At 40.1% G+C, this 19426-nt stretch overlaps 2 protein-coding genes across 2 annotated transcripts; one reads left to right on the top strand and one right to left on the bottom strand.

Annotated features, from left to right (window-relative positions):
• Window positions 1-17: 17 nt before the first annotated feature.
• On the top strand, window positions 18-10216 carry LOC125314231 (putative calcium-transporting ATPase 13, plasma membrane-type). The gene is made up of 3 exons (XM_048276010.1): window positions 18-1266; window positions 8961-8965; window positions 10204-10216. Exon 1 carries the CDS (start codon window positions 113-115, stop codon window positions 1202-1204), a length of 1092 nt encoding a protein of 363 aa, XP_048131967.1. The 5' UTR covers window positions 18-112; the 3' UTR covers window positions 1205-1266; window positions 8961-8965; window positions 10204-10216.
• A 1664-nt stretch (window positions 10217-11880) lies between these two features.
• LOC125314282 lies at window positions 11881-14394 on the bottom strand. The gene is made up of 2 exons (XM_048276235.1): window positions 14191-14394; window positions 11881-12269 (listed from the first exon to the last, which is right to left on the bottom strand). Exons 1-2 carry the CDS (start codon window positions 14369-14371, stop codon window positions 11881-11883), a joined length of 570 nt encoding a protein of 189 aa, XP_048132192.1. The 5' UTR covers window positions 14372-14394.
• Window positions 14395-19426: the final 5032 nt, after the last annotated feature.

Raw genomic sequence — 19426 nt, 5'->3', positions numbered from 1 at the left:
GCTGGGACTATTGGCGCTGAACAAGACTAGCAGGGAAGATACAAGAGAGGCGATAAATAAATGTACAGAAGCCGGAATCAAAGTACTATTAGTATCGAGTGAGAAGGTTTCAATGCTTCAGAGCATTGCTACAGAGATTGAAGTGATACCGCCTGATTCAGATGCACGGGTCATCACAGGTGAAAGATTTCGGAATAGCTCTGTGAAAGAGAGGAAGGACATGGCAGATAGAATTTCTGTGGTGGAGGACTCCCTCCCATCCGATGGGGTTCTTCTGGTGAAGTGCTTGAAAGATCAAGGACACACAGTTGCGGTGGTGGGAAACAGAACAAAGGACATTCCCATGCTAAAAGCTGCTGATGTGGGACTCACATTTGCTACTTGGAGCGCTGAGATTGCAAGAAAGAGCGCCGACATCGTCATCACGGAAGGTAATTTCTCATCCATCTGGGCCATAATGGAGTGTGGAAGATGCATATACAGTAATATGCGAAAGTACATTCAATTTCAGCTGACTATGACCTTTGCCGGGTTGTTGATACCGTTAATCACGGTTGCCTGTCATGGAAGTTCGCCTATAACGACGGTTCAGTTGAACTGGGCAATCTCAGTTTTGACTCTTCTAGGTGGTCTGGCTCTTTTGATGGAGCCACCTGGTGATATGCTCATGAAGAAATTCACAGCTGGAGCACATAAACAACTCATTACCAAGGCCATGTGGGTGAATATTTTCATACAATCAGCTTACCAGGCATCTCTTTTGGCAACCATACAATCTCAAGGGCCTACAATGCTCAGGCTTAAAAAGAAGGTAATTGAGACCGTGATATTCAACAGCTTTTTTCTATGCCAGGTATTCAACATGTTCAATGCCCGAGAGCCCGAGAAGAAGAACATCTTTGGAGGGGTCCATCGCGGTAAATGGTTCTGGGTGGGTGTAGTTGCAGCTTTGTTGTTGCAGGTCGAATATCTCGAGACAGCACATCGCATTGCAGGTGATTCAAGATTGACATACACAGAATGGGGAATATGTCTGCTCGTTGGGATAATCTCATGGTGCATTGACTTGGCCGGAAAGTGCATACTCCTCATGATTAAGAAGTGGGTGACAAAGCCACCAGGTTCAGTTGTCGGAGATAACCGAAACCTATCCTCAGCTGTCCCAGAACCCGCTAGCAATCTCGAGCTTCTGCAAGTGATGTAAAAACTGGATAAGGTGGATTAGGAAGAGATGCATGATAGAAGCAAGTCAGGCAGAATGACTCAGTTCATTAACCTTAGTTTTGCTACTTATACTGACTAGTTGCCCGGAGTTGCTCATTCAGATCTCATTGTACATTATATAAGACGCCACAACGAACTCCATCTTTGCCTCCAAATCATTTCTTTTCCTTCCAATTCTTCTCTTTTCTTCCTGTTTTCTGTAAACTGCCTCTTATTAGCACTTCTTTCAGGTCTTAACAGTTGGTTTCTGAAAATGTCTTACAAAGTATCCAAAACCCTACCCAAAAGCTCATCAGAATGGAAAGTTGCATATGCACATGAGCAGGTAAAATAGCTGTAATCTTAAGAACCTGAGATTAACCCGACATATAGAGATGATCATAAGTTATAATTCAGTAATCTTCCATCATAAACTATTGGAAGAGACTACCGAGACATGAGTTTGGAGCGCGAATTGATGCTTGCAAGTAGGTGAAGTGATTAAGATAAAAGGAGCACCTGCATCTGAACTTAGTTGAGAGCGATACAGCAATTGGTTCGGAACTCCCTTGCTCTTTCAGTTCTCTGACCTGCGAGTACTTGACGGGCTCCTTAACACACATCTTTCGTGCCAATGGCTCAAAGATTGCAATCGGAACATTCATCAAGATGCTGTCTTACACGAGGCTCGAACAGATTCGCGGCTTGCCTCGCTACCTAATTTGCCAACAACATGGTCAAGGGTAACAGCGAACTAACCCGAAAAAAGCATCCATTACAGTTAAACGAATAATGGTTTGGACAGCACAAGACCATTGACCATTGACTTTCAGTTCACTTCAGTTCTGTCCTCACATTCCTCTTCCTTCTCCTTCTTCTTCTTCTTCCTATCTTTGATTTGCGCAACCATTCTTCTTGATCTCAAGTGAGCATTAACTCTCAAACGCTGTGTGCAAATTCAAATGCAGATCTTGAACAAAACCCAGTAGAAGAAACGGTTTGGCAAACCCGCGGCAAACGAACTTCGACGCAAGGCGATCGTAGTCCTTTGTTCCGAGCTTATCTTCGACTGGACCCAATCACTAACTGAGCTTATAGTTATACAGCAGAAAGCTCGAGAAAACAGAAGTGCAGGCATGGATTTGATACTAGCACCTGCAAGCGAGCTCAGTTGAAGAACCAGTCAATCCATGGGGCTGGTCAGAGTCAACGGTCTCTCCATTTGTGGTGGAGTTCGACCGTTATCGGACGCACACCTGTCGTTTGGGTGATTGGATGACGACTGATCTCGCTGTGTGAAAAACGGAAAAACCGAACATTTCATCTTTCAGTTTAATAATCCCCAATCCGACGGTCAGTATTTCATCAACTTTCGATCGAACGGCCACGAGGAGTGCAATGTTCGGTAATGAAGGGGCAATCACGTTAGCAGTTATTGTCCACGTTAATCCCCACGCAGAACCTTAAACAGCGAATTCAAATGCAGCTTTTCGTGGGTCCGATGTGAAAGTTTGCGCCTTTTCTGGAACGGCAATAACTAGTGATTCTTCTGGACATGTGGCAGAACTTCTTTTTGCTCGCATGATGGATATGCCTAGTCGATCGGTTTTTGGATTGGGCCGGTCCACCGCCCTAGAACCGAGAGTAGGACCGGTTGGTTCTGCTTCCGAGTTAGTTCGGTTCCTGGGGTGGACTGATCCGATTTAGTGTTTTGGCAATTTTTTTTTTAATTTTTAAAAGAAAAGGAAAAATAAAATAAATGACATATAGGTTCAGGTGGTCCGAGTGGTTTGGTCCGCACCTAAAATGAGGGATCACCCTAAATGGATTGGTCATGTCCAATTTTAGAATCGATTCGGTTCCCGTGCACATCCCTAATGTCTAGCTTGCCACTCATCGGTGGAGAAAGGGAAAATCTGATAGACCATGGTGGAGATATGATTAGCTATGACCGTGTTTGTGATTTGATATGGCGCATCTTCATGAGTTTTCGTGATCATGATCCGAGTCAATCATGTACGGATCACAATTAGTCTAGATTTGCTTGTTCTTGTTACGTGGAGATCGGTCACTCGTGTACTTTTGTGTAATGAGAACGTGCAAAATCTTGTGAGACTATTGTTAAGTGTTTTAAAAAGGTTAAGCTAAATGCATAAGCTGCACTTCGCTGTAAGCCTAAAAGACCGATCGTGGGCTTCGAAACTTGAAATTAGGATCTCCTACTCTAGTGCCATGTAATTTTTTTTAAAAATCATCGTTAATTATTTTAAAAGTTTATATTGTTAGATGAAAGCACGGTTTTAAGTTTGTTTTCTTTCGCTCTATCATATTTTGTAACTCCTTAAGGCATAGCCCTGCACCCACTTGTCAATATGTTAAGAAGCTCAATTGAAATTGGCAAAAGTTGTTGGACTCATGATCCAAAAGAAGGGAAAATCAAGTAAGGGCAGCAAGGTAGGCTGCTTTTAAAGAGGGTTCAGAGTTGCCCTTATTTTAGACAAAAACCTAAAACAGATAACCTAGTGTCAAATAAGGAAATAAAGTAGGCTTGTTGTCTGAAAAAGAAAAGGGCCACAGTAGAGCTTGTCTCGAATAAGAGGCTTGGAGTGAATAATTTAGTCTCAAACAAAAATTTATAGTGAAGTCACTTTCTTAAAAATGGATATAAAGTGGATCTCGTTTCAAATAACGACATAAAGTTGCCAACTTGGTTTCAAATAAAGGATTGAACTCACTCGCTGGCCAAAGGATGGTTTGCACATGTGAGGGAGCCAAGGATGATCGACACGATTGAAAAGGAGAAGCTACGTCAGAGATTTTAGGAGGAAAATTGCCCATAGAAGAACCCTAACCTTAAAATGGATGACCCTCAGTGTCGGAGGTCGAGGGTGACCCTCAATGTCAGAGGTCGAGGCAAGGGCGACCCTCGGTGTCAGAGGTCGAGGGTGATGACAGGAGGGAAAAAAAAAAAAAGGAAAATAAAAAAGAGAAAAAAATCTGAAAAAATATTAAACTATTAATGAAAGTTGTCCACGTGAACGTGGTGGTGTCATATAGGATTACTGGCGTCCATGTTAACAATTTCTAGCTAACATGACTGAATTGATAAAAAATAAAAATGTTTATAACTGAATTGACAAAAGTGCAAAAGATGTAAAACTCACAATTTTCCCAATGTGGTTCATAAGTGGGTTCTTGCTCACAGGGACCCGGAATCAAATAGAACAGAATATGCAAGAATTAGAAAGAGGAAAACCCAGAATGCTCTTCACTGTCCATACTCCATAATTAGTCATTGAATTTATTGTAAAAAAAAAAAAAGTCTCTTAACAAATGCTCACTTTTTCACCTTCTTCTGTACCCATTATTTCAAATGAGATTCAAGCAGCCGAAAACGTTTCCAGCTGAACCGCCAAACAAATGAAAGCTAATAATTTTCTTCAGAAAAATTTCCACCGAAGATGTTTTTATTATCATGAAATTTTACGTGAAAGAAACACACCCTAGAAAGGAAATACATCTGCATGTACTTGATACATATCCAGAGCTACAATACACTAGGATACATAGCATTCAATCTGAATTCTCGGTGAATGCAAGCTGATAAACTTCCACAAAATGAAACGAACCAGAGCAGCACGCTAGGTTCATCCGCAACCACGTCCACAATCTCTTTTTAGTGCACTGCTTGTACATGGATTGTGCATCCACGCGGCAACATCGAACTATTGCGAGTCTTGAATATGATCTTCGGCCTACCATCATTTTTTTTCCCAACGAAACCATCCGATTTTGCCGGATAGCTCCCATTAAGATAGTTTCCATGATTTCAATCGACATTCGCAGCATTGCAAAAGAAGGAAACTTCTACCGCAGCAACGAGAAATGGGATTTTCCGACGGGCGCGATGAGATCGTGAGTACTCGGACGAGAAAGACCTTGAGGGTTAGTCTTTAGAGTTTTAGGGTTCAGACTGCTCGCATGCCCGTTTGAGTGGAACAACGAAATTCATTCCGCAAGGGTCGACTTCATAGGAAAGATCACATTTTAGAGAAAATTAAGGAGAAGAGCACGCTGGGTTTCCTCTTCTTATTTGGGCATGTCCAACTGCATATGAAAGCTTATACCACTGGGATTAAGGGTGAGTTTGGTTCGACATTTAGAAGTAGCATTTGGCCCCGAATGCTCCTTTGAAAAATGTTGAACCGTTTGGCAAGCATTTCGAAGGAGCATTTGGCCAAACATTCCTCTTGGGAAGGCTGAAAGCCCAATGCTAGAAGCCCCAGCATTAGCTTTCAGCATTTGCATTCCCTCAAAGCTCTTTCCAAATGTCGAACCAAACCCACCCTAAGTAGCTAAAAAGGTGAACTATAATGAGGAGAAGGTCGTCTAGGATGCATTTCGCGCCGTAGTTTGTCGATCGATTTCTTTGTAAAAAAGTGAAGATAATTCTTCGTGAATAATAAAGTGAAAACAAAATGATGTTCTCATTCTTTTTCGAGTCCGAAAAAGTGAAAAGAAGTTCAATTGTTGTGGATAGTTAATCCGAGTATCAACATCACTACGTTATTATTCTCTTTCTTTAAGGGTTAATATTATGAAAAATCTCAAACCGATATATCTATGACAAATTTACCCCAAACTATTTTTTGGATCACCAAATCTTCCAAACTGGTATACTATGACAAATTTAGCCGAAAATATATTTTTTGACCATCAAAAACTCTAAACCGAACACATGTGACAAATTTACGTTAAATCAAATTAATATCACGAAAAATTTCAAACCGATACATCCGCCACAAAAAAAAGGGTAAAAATGCCAAATTAGTACATCTGACGACAATCACGTGTTATCCAACTCAATAATTTAATGGTAAAATTTAACGAGAAACTAATGGAAGGTAAATTTATTACAAATGTATCGCTTTGGAATTTTTTTTTATCAAAAAAATAATTTGAGAAAAATTTGTTACATGAGTACCAGTTTGGGGTTTTTCGTGATATTAATCATTTTTTTAATTAGAGTGCGTTTGTTTTGTGAAAAATGAAAAATTTTGAAAACATTTTTCTAGGAATAGTCACTCATATCGCTGAAAATAATTAGCTAATAATTTTTTTTCGTTATTGACAATAATTTATGGCTTTAATGTTTAGGTGAATGATGAATTTTCCCTTTTCCATGCCTTGGGAATCCCTTTCGGTATGATTGATAATTTTTGTACGCTAATGGTCACTTTGGATATCTTTGTTAGTGAAAAAGACAAAATCAGTTGGTGGATTTGCCATTTGAGTTCCTGTCTTTTAGCAAATAAAAAAGAAAGGGAAAGAAACAACTTGGAAACTTCACGACGACGGCTAGAAGAATGATGACTTTGACTTTGCCTCATTTTACTCCTTAGATTTCATGAAATGTTTGGGGGGATAAATCGGAAGGACGGCCTTTGAGAGCGCGTTCGATATTTAATGTAATTCATGAAAACTTTCTTGTTCGATTTAGTTCCGAACCTTTAGAATTACATTAAATAAATGATCTTTTTGTATATTTGAACGCGACACATGGAGTATTATACCCACTTTTTATTTTCTTCTTCTTCCTCTTTTCTTTGAACCATCATTATCGGCTATCCCACCACCGTCGTCTCCGATGTAGTTCCGCTTCACTACTTCCCATCACAAGCCACACCGCGCAACCCCAACAACGTTTGGTCCCAGATATGGTTAGATGGTGTCCCAACGAGGTTGGCTTGAAGAATCAAACTATCAAGCTTTGCAAAGAATCAGGAGAATTGTCCAAAAATGTCCTTAAACCTACTACACTTTCGTCAATTCGGTTCCGAATCTTTCGATTTTTTCAATTGAGTCATAAACTTTTTTCATATTTTAACAATTGTGTCCATCCGGACAATTTAAAGAATCTAATTCCAACTTCCAAGCCTTGACAATTCATTCAGTGCCGTAAATTTTGCGATATTGATGAGGAATCAAGGAACATGACCAAGATAACCAAAAGCTAGACACGTACTCGTGAGTCCAATGAACAACTTCGGGCAAAATCTTTCACCTCACTGGATTTAATTTGCTGCCTCATCATGAACGTAGATCTCTATGACCGAATTGCATAAATCTAGTGTTCAATTTATTTTTGTACTTAATCTATTTTGTTGTTCGATCTCCTACTTTCCCAACAAAATACAGACTTGAGACAGAATCCGTGGAGAAACACAGTTTTTGGACACAAATTTACCAGAGCGAGATTCATTCTTTTATTGGAGCAACCAACCGCAGAAAGGTCGGTCCGAACACTTACTGGTTCCGGATTCCCAATTTCTGACTTGTCTTTGGCTCGTGGAGGGTAAATACGAAGCTTCCTCGCGGTGAATGAACCTCCAATTCAGCAAAAAAACAAAAGCATAGATCCTGTCCGACTGACTTCGTGGTCACCATCATCTTTTTTGAGGATGGACCATGGGGTCAATGGCGTGTAGTTGCTTGGAAAGTCGATGCGAGATCTCTATATGACAAAAGCTCATAATTAGAGATATTCGGACCGATCCACGATCATATCCACGACTCAGCTAACAGCTAGACAATAAGGAAAGCCATGGACGCGCCTTGAAATGGATATGTTCAAGCCGTTCACGAAGTCGTACGGAACGCGCGCTTTGACTCTTACTTAATCTGAGATATGTGAAGCATCGACATGTTACCCAATTCTTCCATAGATCAGCGGAACTCAAAAGAGTATCTTTACACTATTATATGTCGAGGGAAGCTATCGAGTAGATAATAATACATACAGGCAAATATAAAAGCTATCACTCATATCGATATAAAAATGTCATCAAAAGGACACTTTAGTGCCAAAAGTTTCAATCGGATTATTTTAGTACTAAGTTTTTTGAAAAAAGATCACTTAAGTGCCAACTCCGATATTCTTTGTTGGAAGTCCGACGTGGCACTTTTTTTATTAATATATGATGCTGACGTGGTTCACCGGAGGTCCATTTTAAATTTAAATTTTTTATTTAAAATAATTTTAAAAATAAGCTGAAAAATTTAAGAAAAAGCTATAAAAAAAAAAGGAACTGCTGGCCAAGCCTAGCTGCCTGATCTGCCTTTTTTTTTTTTTAAAGTTTTTTGTCAATTTTTTTAGCTGATTATTTTAAATTAAGTTTTGATTTTAAAATTTCTCTGTTAAATTTTCTTTTTGAAAAATCTAATTTTTTTTTAAAAAAAATTTCTGAATTTTGAAGTCCGTGTGAAACTTTTGGCATTAAGGTGATGTCTCACACAATTATTCACGTTAGACTGTCCTTTTGCCTAAAAATGCCTCAGTGGGGGGAAAGCAAGAACGTGGTTGAAAAGACAAAGTGCAAATCTCGAATTCACCCGAATGTGAAAGTTAAACGCGCTTTTCAGTTTTCTGCTGTTAAACCCATCGTCTCTATAAGAAGAGGCTCCCGCCCAGCACCATTGGTATGTACCAGTCTTCACTCATAGTCTCATCTGCCCCAGAGAGAGAGAGAGAGAGAGAGAGAGAGAGAGAGAGGAACCTGGAAGTGTGGCTAGCTTTCTTCTTGCCAGTTGATCAACGTGAAACTCCAAACTGGGATCTCTACGAGAAGGGGCTCGGCTCACAGCGAGGTCCATTGCTGTATACTAGTCTTTTTTCAGAATCCCATCTGCTACTTCTGCCTTTTCTTCTTTGCTAGTGCTGTTGATCCACAGATACTTATTTGGGATTCGTAAAACAGGTAAAGTTTTCCCTCCCATCATTGCCTAAAAGTTCCAAGGGGGAGAGAGAGAGAACTATATGCTATGGTTTTTTCAGTGATGATCCTTCATTCATTACCTGGAAGTTTGACTAGCTTTCATTTTGCCAGCGGGAAACTCCAATCAGAGATGTCGCAGAAGAGCTTCGCGGATGACTACTTGGACATCGAGTCTCAGCAAGAGAACCTCCCCATCAGTACAGGCAAAACCCCGAGGAGACGGTGGCATTGGGTCTCCTCGGTCCTAGAGGCTCTCTGGATGCTCGTTTCGATAGCAAATGGCACTGTGAGAGCGGCACAAGTGAGTAGTTTTCTTTTTTCCAGTTGATCAACGTGAAACTTCATCCAGAGATGTCACAGAAGAGCTTTGTTAATGACCAGGGCATCGAGTCTCAGCAAGCGATCGCCCTCATCAATAATGGCAAAACCCCAAGGAGACGGTGGCGGCTGGTCTACTTGGTCCTAAAGGCTCTCCGGGTGCGCGTTTCGACTGCATATGACCCTGTGATGGATCAACAACCTGAAGTGAGCAGTCTCAAAATCATCTCTTTTTCTTCCAAACGACACTTTCATAAGAACCCACCAACAAAAAATCTTAATGAGTCTTTCGTCTTGCGTGTAAGTTCGTCAGTCTCCAAATAATCTTTCCTTTCCTGTGATGGCGACGTAACCATTTGAAATAGGAATAGTTCTTCCTCCATGTCCTATTGAGTCATAAAAGTTCAAGTGTGAATAACCCATATTCGTTCACAAGAATACCTGCCTTCATCATCTAGAGCAAGGATGTGCCAAAGAACAGCATGCATTGAACAAACAGAAATTAGTAGAATTGTCTCTTAGGCTTCTCAGTGGCAATATGGTGGAAGCATTTTCTATTCAGAAGATCAACTAGTCTCAGTTGCATTCCATGGCTACTGGGTTAAAAAAAGCATTGCAAAGTGTCTCTCAGTCAATGAGTCAGTTGATTGAGAACTTGAAAGCTACTTTCAGTGTCTTACTCATTAGTACCAACAATGTAATGTCTAACTGATTTATTTATGTCACATGTTTGAAGCCACAAATCAAGTTCCGACCATCGAATTTATGCTTCACGAAGTTTACCGCTTTTGAAAAAGGAGCATACTGGAAGCACTTCAGATTTGAAACTTCAACTTAAATTGAACTATAACAAGGTTTGCCAAAGTCCAAACAGAAAATCAATTTGATAAGTGTAGTGATCCTTCAGGTTGTACTAGTTTTTAAAGCATTACAGCTACAGGGTAACTAAGACGATCACACCTTTCTATTAGAGGGACAATGCTTGAATTCTGAATAAGTGAAATAACCCCAGGTCACCTAGTACTATCGTACAAAATCTAGGATACTTATTGGCAATCCACAATGCATCTGATTACAAAGACTGAACATCCTTTCTTTTTCTTATTTTGCTACACCAGAACTAAGACGTGTCATTCTACGTACGTACGTACGTACGTATGTATGTATGTATGTATGTATTGCTGATATTGCTGATAGCAATTTGTCTACTTCATGCATTGATGGGCTTCACACATTATCTATTATTCTCTGTACTAACCAGATGAGCACATATGATATCGACCGTTAGAAGTATAGCTCGAAATGCGCTGAAATGATTTCAGATAAAGATCTGGAATTGCTCTCTTGTGATGCTTTTTAAGCTGTGAAATAGTGCAGCAGCTTACAGGAAAACATGGGGAAGGAATTTCTACACCTGAAGTAACATATCCTGTTATTGCAGATCCCAGAATTACCTAATACCAGGGAACCAGAGCCCACACATGAGTTGCTCATCAATAACGGGCGCAACAATCACGAAGCTACTGATTTGATGCTCCAAATTGAAAACGTTGCTAGGATGATAATGGAGAAGGATTTGACTAGCTTGCAAGCCTTTGGAGGTGTCCAAGGGATAGCTGAGGCTCTCAACAGTGATATGGTCAACGGAATTCCAGGTCATAAGGAGGACCTCCTTTGCCGACACGCTGCAATCCTTAAACCCGAGTCGGAGGCTCATAACAGAAGGTTCATCCACTTCCTCAGGAAATCTTGCAATAGTTGCACCATTTTGCTTCTCCTGATTTTGGCCATTCTGTCGTTGGCCTTTGGGATCAAAGAGAAAGGACTGAGAACGGGTTGGTATGAAGGCGCTCTTACACTAGGTGCCGTCATTCTGATCGTGATGGTCCATTCAGTTTGTGAATATAGGAATGAAAGTTCGCGTCAGCTGTCGAGAAACCAGCCTTGGCAAAATCAGGAACTGAAATTTCGTGTTTTCAGAGGGGGATGCCCTCAAACTATTTGCATCTCCGATGTCCTCTTCGGAGACATTGTGCAATTAGAGAAGGGAGACCAAGTTCCTGCTGATGGTTTGCTCATACCCACTGAATCCTTGGAAGTGAATGACAAAGCTGATCCCATCATCAATGATCATAATCCATTCTTGTTTTATGGTTCCAAAGTAACTGATGGTACTGGAAAAATGCTGGTGACCTCAGTTGGTGCCGAGACAAAGTTGGGAAATATGTTGAGCAGAGCTCAACCATCAAAAAATGCCACCAGTAGAGGAGCAACTCAGAAAGCTGAGCACTTCGACACAAATAATCGGAATTGTCATCTCAATAATCATCATTGTTGTGTCGTTCTTGCGGTTCATGGTCAAGAAGGAATATGATAACACAGGCCTGCCGGACTTCTCAGGGAAGTCACATACTCTGAAGGGATTATATGAAGCTATAAAGAGAGTTGCCCTGAGACCACAAGGGATGTTAACTATGCTGGCTTCTTCACTTACTTTGCTACTCGTTGGAATAGCCGAAGGACTACCATTAGCAATCACTATTGCCATCACTTGCTGGAACAAGAAGTGCGCAATCATGTTTGCTCAAGAACCATCCACAACTGCCACCATGGCATCAGTCACCATAATCTGCACCGACAAAATGGGGGGACTTACATTGATCCCACAAGAAGTTGAAAGGTGCTGTATTGGTGGAAAAGATATCAGTGAAGATTCCAAAATATCCATCCATGTTCTGGAAGCATTTTGGGATGGGATTGGCATATCTTCTCTAATACAAGAGAACAGCCGAACCTCAGTGGATAACTCAATCCTTTCTTGGGCTGCAGAGAAATGGGGATTGAAAATGGAAATCTGGAAGAAACGTGACAGTAGCATTGAGTTCAAACAGCCAACCGAGAACGAGAACATAGTTACAGCATTGATTGGAAAGGATGGAGGTAACGGGCCTAGGTTCTTGCACTGCAAGGGACCTGCAACAACAATATTAGACAGTTGTTCACAATTTTATGACATTGAAGGGAATACAAGGTTCATGAATACAAGTAAACGGAAGGAAATTAAAGGCATTATTGAGCAAATGCACTCAAAAGGTCTTGAATCCGTCGCATTTGCCTGTAAGAAAGTTGATGACTCCAAGTTTGATGAAGGCAATCTAGTGATGCTGGGACTGCTGGGGCTGAAGAAGACTAGCAGGCAGGATACAAGAACAGTGATAGAAAATTTTAGAGAAGCCGGAATTAAAGTACTGATAGTATCGAGTGAGGAGGTTTCGACACTTAAGGAAATTGCTACGTCGTTTGGAGTAATACGGCCTGATGCAGATGCATGGGCCATCGAGGGCGAAGTATTTCGGAGTATTTCTGATAAAGATAGGATGGATAAGGCAGATAGTATTTTTGTGATGGGGAATTCCCTCCCCTCCGATCAGCTCCTTCTGCTGAGTTGTTTGAAAGATCAAGGACACACAGTTGCAGTGGTCGGAAACAGAACAAATGACATTCCCATGCTAAAAGCTGCCGATGTGGGACTCACGTTTGAAACTGGAAGCACTTACATAGCAAGAAAGAGCGCCGACATTGTCATCAAGGCAAGCAATCTCACATCCATCTCGGCCATAGTGAAGTGCGGAAGATGCATATACAGTAACATCAGAAAATTCATTCAATTTCAGCTACCTATGACCTTAGCCGCGGGGTTGGTACCCTTAATCACAAATGCCTCTTATGGAAGTTCGCCTATAACGACGATTCAGTTCCACTGGGCGATCTCAGTTTTGACCCCTCTAGGTGGTTTGGCGCTTCTGATGGAGCCACCTGGTGATATGCTTATGAAGAAATTTGCACCAGGAGCAGAAAAACAACTCATTACCAAGGCCATGTGGGTGAATATTATCATACAAACGGTTTACCAGACGTCTCTTTTGGCAACCATACAGTCTAAAGGGCCTACAATGCTCGGGCTTAGCAAGGAGGTAACCAAGACGGTGATGTTCAACAGCTTCTTCCTATGCCAGGTATTCAACAAATTCAATGCCCGAGAGCCTGAACAGATCAACATCTTCAGAGGGGTTCGTCGAAGTAAATGGTTCTGGGTGGGTACAGTTACCGCTTTGTTGTTACAGGCCACATTTCTTGAGACAGCACATGCCATTGCAGGTGATTCAAAATTAACATACACAGAATGGGGAATGTGTCTGCTTGTTGGGATAATCTCATGGTTCATTGACTTAGCCGGAAAGTGCATACTCCTCATGATTAAAAAGTGGGTGACAAAGCCAGCAGGTTCAGTTGTCGGAGATAACCGAAACCTATCCTCAGCTGTCCCAGAACCCACTTGCAATCTCGAGCTTCCGCAAGTGATGGGAAAACTGGATAAGGTGGATTAGGAAGGGATGCATTATAGAAGCGAGTCAGACAGAATGACTCAGTTTAGTTTCGCAACTCACACTGACTAGTTGTCCAGAATTGCTCATTCAGATCACATCGTACACTATGTTAGGCACCATGACGAACGCCATCTATGTCTCGCAATCAGTTCTTTGTCCTTCCAATTCTTCTGGTTTCTTCCTCTTTTCTCGCATTAATCCATGTAACCACCCCTCTTTCATTTGGTAGCATATATATTTTCTGCAGATTGCCTCTTATTAGTGCTTCTTTCAGGGTCGTAACAGTTAGTTTCTGGAAATTTCTTCCAAAATATCTGAAGTCCTAAGGAAGAGATCATGAGAATCTACAGTTGCACGTGCAAATGAGCAAGTAAAATTGCTGCTATTTTAAGAATCAGAGATTAAATCAACATATCGAGGCCAAGCAAATGACAGCAGAAGATAATCACAAGTTTTTATTAGGAGGCTACACAGAAATGAATTTGGAGGGGCGAATTGATGCTTACATTTAGGTGAAGTCATAAAAACAAGAGTAGCACCTGCAACTGAGCTCAGCTGAGAGTGAGACAGCAATTGGTTTGGAACACCCTTGCTATTTCGACTCTCCGTCCCGTGCGTTCTCGACGGCTCCTTGACAGACATCTCCGGGCTCAATGGCTCAACGCATTTTCCGCTGAAAACATTCATTAAGAATGCTGTTTTTTGCACGAGGCTCGAACAAACTCACCGCTTGCCTAGCTCGTCACCTAATTGCCAACAACATCATCAACAAAAAACTAGCGAATTAACGCCCAAAACCATCTACAAATTCAGCATAAAACGCTCGACAAGGAACCTCGAAGCTTTTAGCTAGTGAACATCACCAGTTCATCTAACCAACAGTTACCAATAATGGTGAGGACAGAACAAGACTATCAAACCATTTGATATCCAGTTCACCTCGGTTCTGTACTCACATTCCTTCTCCTCCTTCTTCCTGTCATTGATTCACTCAATCATTCTTCTTCATTTCCAAGAAGGCGTTAACTCTCAAACACGCAAGCATATCAGATTACAGATCTTGAACAAAACCCAGTCGAAGGAACTGGCAAACCATCGGCAAAGGAACTTCAATGGAAGGCGATCAAAGTCCTTTGTTTCGAGCTTAGCTTCGATCCAACTCACTCGCTAACTGAACATAACCATTATACAGCAGAAATGTCGAGAAAATAGAAGTGCAGACATGAATTTGGGACTAGCACCTGCAAGCGAGCTCGGTTGAAGCACCAGTCGGTCTCATGAAGCTGTTGAAAGTCAACGGCCCTCTCCGTTTCTGGCGAGTTTGACCATGACCGGACACACTTTTGTCCGAAAGGCCAAACCTTATATTCCGTTTGTTAGTTTAATAATCCCGAATCCGACGGTCAGTATTTCATTGATCAACGGCCACATGCGTAATGCAAAGCTGCGCCATCACTTTAACAGTTGTTGTCCGCTTTAATCGCCATGTAAAATCTTAAACAACGAATTCAAATGTCGCTTTCGTTTCATGGGTCGGAGGTATGAACCTTTTCTCGGACTTGGTCCAAAAAGATCCACATGCAACAATTCGTGATTCTTTTGTACATGCAACCTAATTTCTCTTAGGGATGAGCATAGTCTTAGAGTAGAACTGGGAATCGGACCGGAGGTATGAAACTTCTCTCAAATTGAGTACAAAAATGTCGCATCTTGTTTGCCAAAACCTTATATTCCATAGCCATTCTCTATTTATCAGCATAAACTTAAAAAAAAAAAAAAAAAACCGATTTGTCTAATGTGGTATGATAGCACATTCAAATCTTGTCATTCCTTCTCAAACTCATTACTCGTGACCCCTTCTAGTCAGGTGCTCGAGTGACACACGAAACCTTCGAGACTCGGATTATAAGCTAATAATTTGACCTATCTTGCAAGTCACAATATTAGAGCATTCAAGAGGAGCTTTGAGGTTTTCTTTCAATTTTTTTGCATGAGTTATCTACGGAAGATTGTGTGAAAATATTCCTGGGATTCCTTGGTTCTACGAGTTGAGAAATAGTTGAGATCTTGTGCTTTCGTGCTTGTAATTCTTTCAATTTATGGTGGAACTTTTGCGGTTGCTCTCCCCATGAACGTGAGTAACAAATCAAACCACACCATGTAAGTCTTGATGTGTTGCATAAATTCATGTAACATACTCTAACGGGAAAAAGCCGCAAAAAATCCCACACTATACTTACTGTGACATATTTACCCTAAACTTTTTTTTTTTGTGACATATTTACCCTAAAATTTTTCTTGTAACATAAAAATCACAAACTTGAACTATATGACCTATTTACCCTCCATCAAAGTTCCGTTAGATGGTTTTGCAGCCAAAATAACGTCATTTTTATCTTAGTTAAGCCACATGGGCGTCATGTCAACATTATTTGCTTCCCGACGTCCACGTAGACGGCTTTTTAATGTTGCTCATTGACGAAGGCTAAATGCGTTACGCAGGTACAATTCCGAGGTTTATTTTGTCATAGAAAAAAGTTTAAAGCAAATGTGTTACAATGGGCATAATTTCGAGTTTTTGGTGATTTTTTACCTACACTAATAGTTTAAGTTGAATCGTGTGGCTGTCGGCAAAGTACCATAAAAACGAATACAAATTAGAAAAATACAAAAAAAAAAAAAAAAACTGTTTTGTTTCAATCTACGCGTAAAATCATGTATTTTCCCACATGGAGTTAAGCAAGAAAGAAGAAAAGTACAAAGAAAATCCTTGCATCTAGAAAACTTTCTCGACACTGACTTCATCTCTGTGATGGTTCATTTATCGTTGAGCTTTTCTCTGAATTATTTTGATTTGTTTTTGTAACTCGTGAAACTAACTTATAACATGATAAAATCTGTGATCTATAAAAAAAATCATGCGCTTCTTAATATTTTTCGAGCTAGATCATTCCCCCTATGTCTATGTAATTGTGATTTTTTTTTTCTTCGTCTTTCGCGAGAGGGGCCGTGTTAAATTTTGTAAAATCAAGACAGGAATATTCACAAAGTGAGCGGGAATTGACTACTTTACTCATAGCCACCAAGGTCGATGATAAATAATTAGAAATCTAAGTGAGCATAATGTTAATCTTTTCTTTCATAATAGAGAATATTAGCACTGTTTCACAATCAAATTCTTTTTTTTTCTTCCCCGAATGTGATTGACGAGATTTAGCAGACTGTTCTTTAGATGAGAATATTTCTAGGTAATTTTAATCATGATGGATGTACAAAATCAATACAAAAAAAATGATTATATAATAGCTAGGCTATAAATTTAGTATTCGAACACAAGCAAAAAGCATCAAAGTCGCCATTTAAATCAGATACACCCCCCCACTAAAACATCTTCCCAAGAATTGATGTTCTAGTCGATTTTGTGTCATACAAATTTGCAGGAATTCAAAAAGTCCTATGTCTATTGTGTAGCGACCAAATCAATCCAAAATTTTTTAATTTTGTCAATTATTCATAAACCTTTTGACCATTTGCTAATGATGATGTGTTTGGTTAAGCTTTCCCAAGGGGCTTGGGAAAAATTTGGGCGACCTTTAGTAACCATGATCATAGTTGGGATAAGATAAAATTTATCCTATCTCGTGTTTCGTTCCTGCCCAAGAAAATATAAAGTCGGATACAAGGATGATATATCATGGACAAAATTATGCCATGGGAAAAGTGAGATAAAGGTGGATAGAATTTCTTATATTTATCATATAAAAGTCATTTTTCTCAAATAACAATCTTCTTATTTAATAAATTAATAGTTCAACATTAAAAACATAATTTTTGTTTTTATTTATTCCTATTTTATTTATATATCTCAATTTCTTTCTACTCTATAATATATGTTTTGGATACATATATTTAGTATCTATAAATTTTTTATCAATCAATGATGGAAGGAAACAAAAACATAAAACAAGAAATGGAAAAATAATAGAAGATAACTAAATACAAACGAAGTAGAAGAATTCAGATTTTAAATGAATTAATTCCAATTTGAAAATGACCTTTTTAATTCTCGAAGTATGAGAGGCAATGAAATTGCTTTAACAACTCACTCTCTCCGTTTCCTTCTCCTCTATATCTCTAGTTCATGTTGAAGCTTTACGATTTCTCCGTAGTTTCTTAGTTTACGTCAAAGTTTTAAGAAAACGGTGAGAGAGTTGAAGCTTCTTCTCTTTTGTAGTTCTTAGGTTCACGTCAAAATTTTACAATAATATCAAGAGATTCAAAACTCCTTCTCTTTCGTAGTTTTGTGATTCATGTTGAAGTTTCACAAAAATAGCAGGAGAGTCAAAACAGTATAATTTTTATAACCGTAAAAGTCAATGATCATATTTTTTTTCTCTTTTACTAGATTTGACAATGAATTATAAGAAATCCTCGCAATCTCCATTTATGCATTTTCATATTTATTTACACCGATATATCATAAATATCCAACAATGGATATGACAAGATATGAAAATATCTGGCTTTGTACCTGTGATTCATCAAACAAGTATGCTGGATTTTATATTTTGTCCTATCTAATCCTACCATGGCAATAAATTTAGATGATCAAACGTAACCTTAGGGTGTTTGCAAACTTTTATGGCCACTCCTTAAGCCAAATGCTAGCATTAGCAAAGCGTAAAGCTCAAGATATTTTTAGCATATTCGAAATGACATTTCCTAAGGTTAACAATGTTTTTTCTTCCAAAACTGTCATCACCAATTTTTATTTTTCCGACTTTACCTTTTTAAAAACTATTCATCTTCTCCATGTAGATTGTGCGGGAAACTCCGTCGAGAGTTGCGTGAGACCAGCCGATGTCCGCCGACGTTACGCGACCTCGGAGTGTTGGAGTCGCGCGACCTTTGCAGGTCACATGATCCCTAGTGCACGTCTCGAGACCCCGGTAAGGGCAGCCTAGGGTTGCCTCAGGCCATGCGTCCTTAGAAGATGGTCGCGGGAGGCCTGAGCCCTTCATCAAATCTGGCGAAGGGTTTGATTTTATTTTTTGGAACAAAAAAGTAGAAAAATTTCTTTGCAAATGGAATATTTCTCAAAGTTACTTTGCAAGGACTTTAGATTATAATTTAACAAACACAGATTGCACTTTGAAAAACTCCTTTAAAATCTTGTGCATTTTCCTTAAGGGCTTTTCCTAAAAGCAAAAGCAAACCAAACGCAGCGATAGACCTTCCAGCTAATTTTCACTGGCAATAAAAGACGTGGCGGTCGTACCACGTAGGACGGCGACACCCGATCGGCGAATGTACAAGTCTTATGCTAGTACAGTCCATGATTCCCCCTCATTCTCCTCCAAAACCCCTCACCATTTTCCCATGGAAGTCATGCAGAAATATCTTTGGACTCCTGCCATGAAGCGACGAGCGTGATACCATAGCAACAAACCATGCCCTACTCCATTCAATAACTGAGAAGGACGACGGGGACGCTACTCGTCCTCCACCTGCCTCCGACGTCCAACTCTTCTAGATTTCCGCAAACGCGGGCAAATCGACCCGTCCACGTGCATCGAATAAGCCTCCAATCCCGCGAGATCGGACCAAATGGCTCTTGCGTTCCCATTATATGATCCATTTTCGTGAAGTTGGGCATGGGGTTAAAATGTCACGCGTGTGCTAGAAAAATCACCGCGGGGAGCGTGGACACACTAGGGTCGACTCTCCCCATAAAAATGGTGC

This window comes from Rhodamnia argentea, chromosome 3 (assembly GCF_020921035.1).
Source record: "Rhodamnia argentea isolate NSW1041297 chromosome 3, ASM2092103v1, whole genome shotgun sequence".
NCBI lineage: Eukaryota > Viridiplantae > Streptophyta > Magnoliopsida > Myrtales > Myrtaceae > Rhodamnia > Rhodamnia argentea.
The sequence above is the reverse complement of the archived record's forward strand: the minus strand, read 5'-3'. Positions and strand labels throughout refer to the sequence as shown.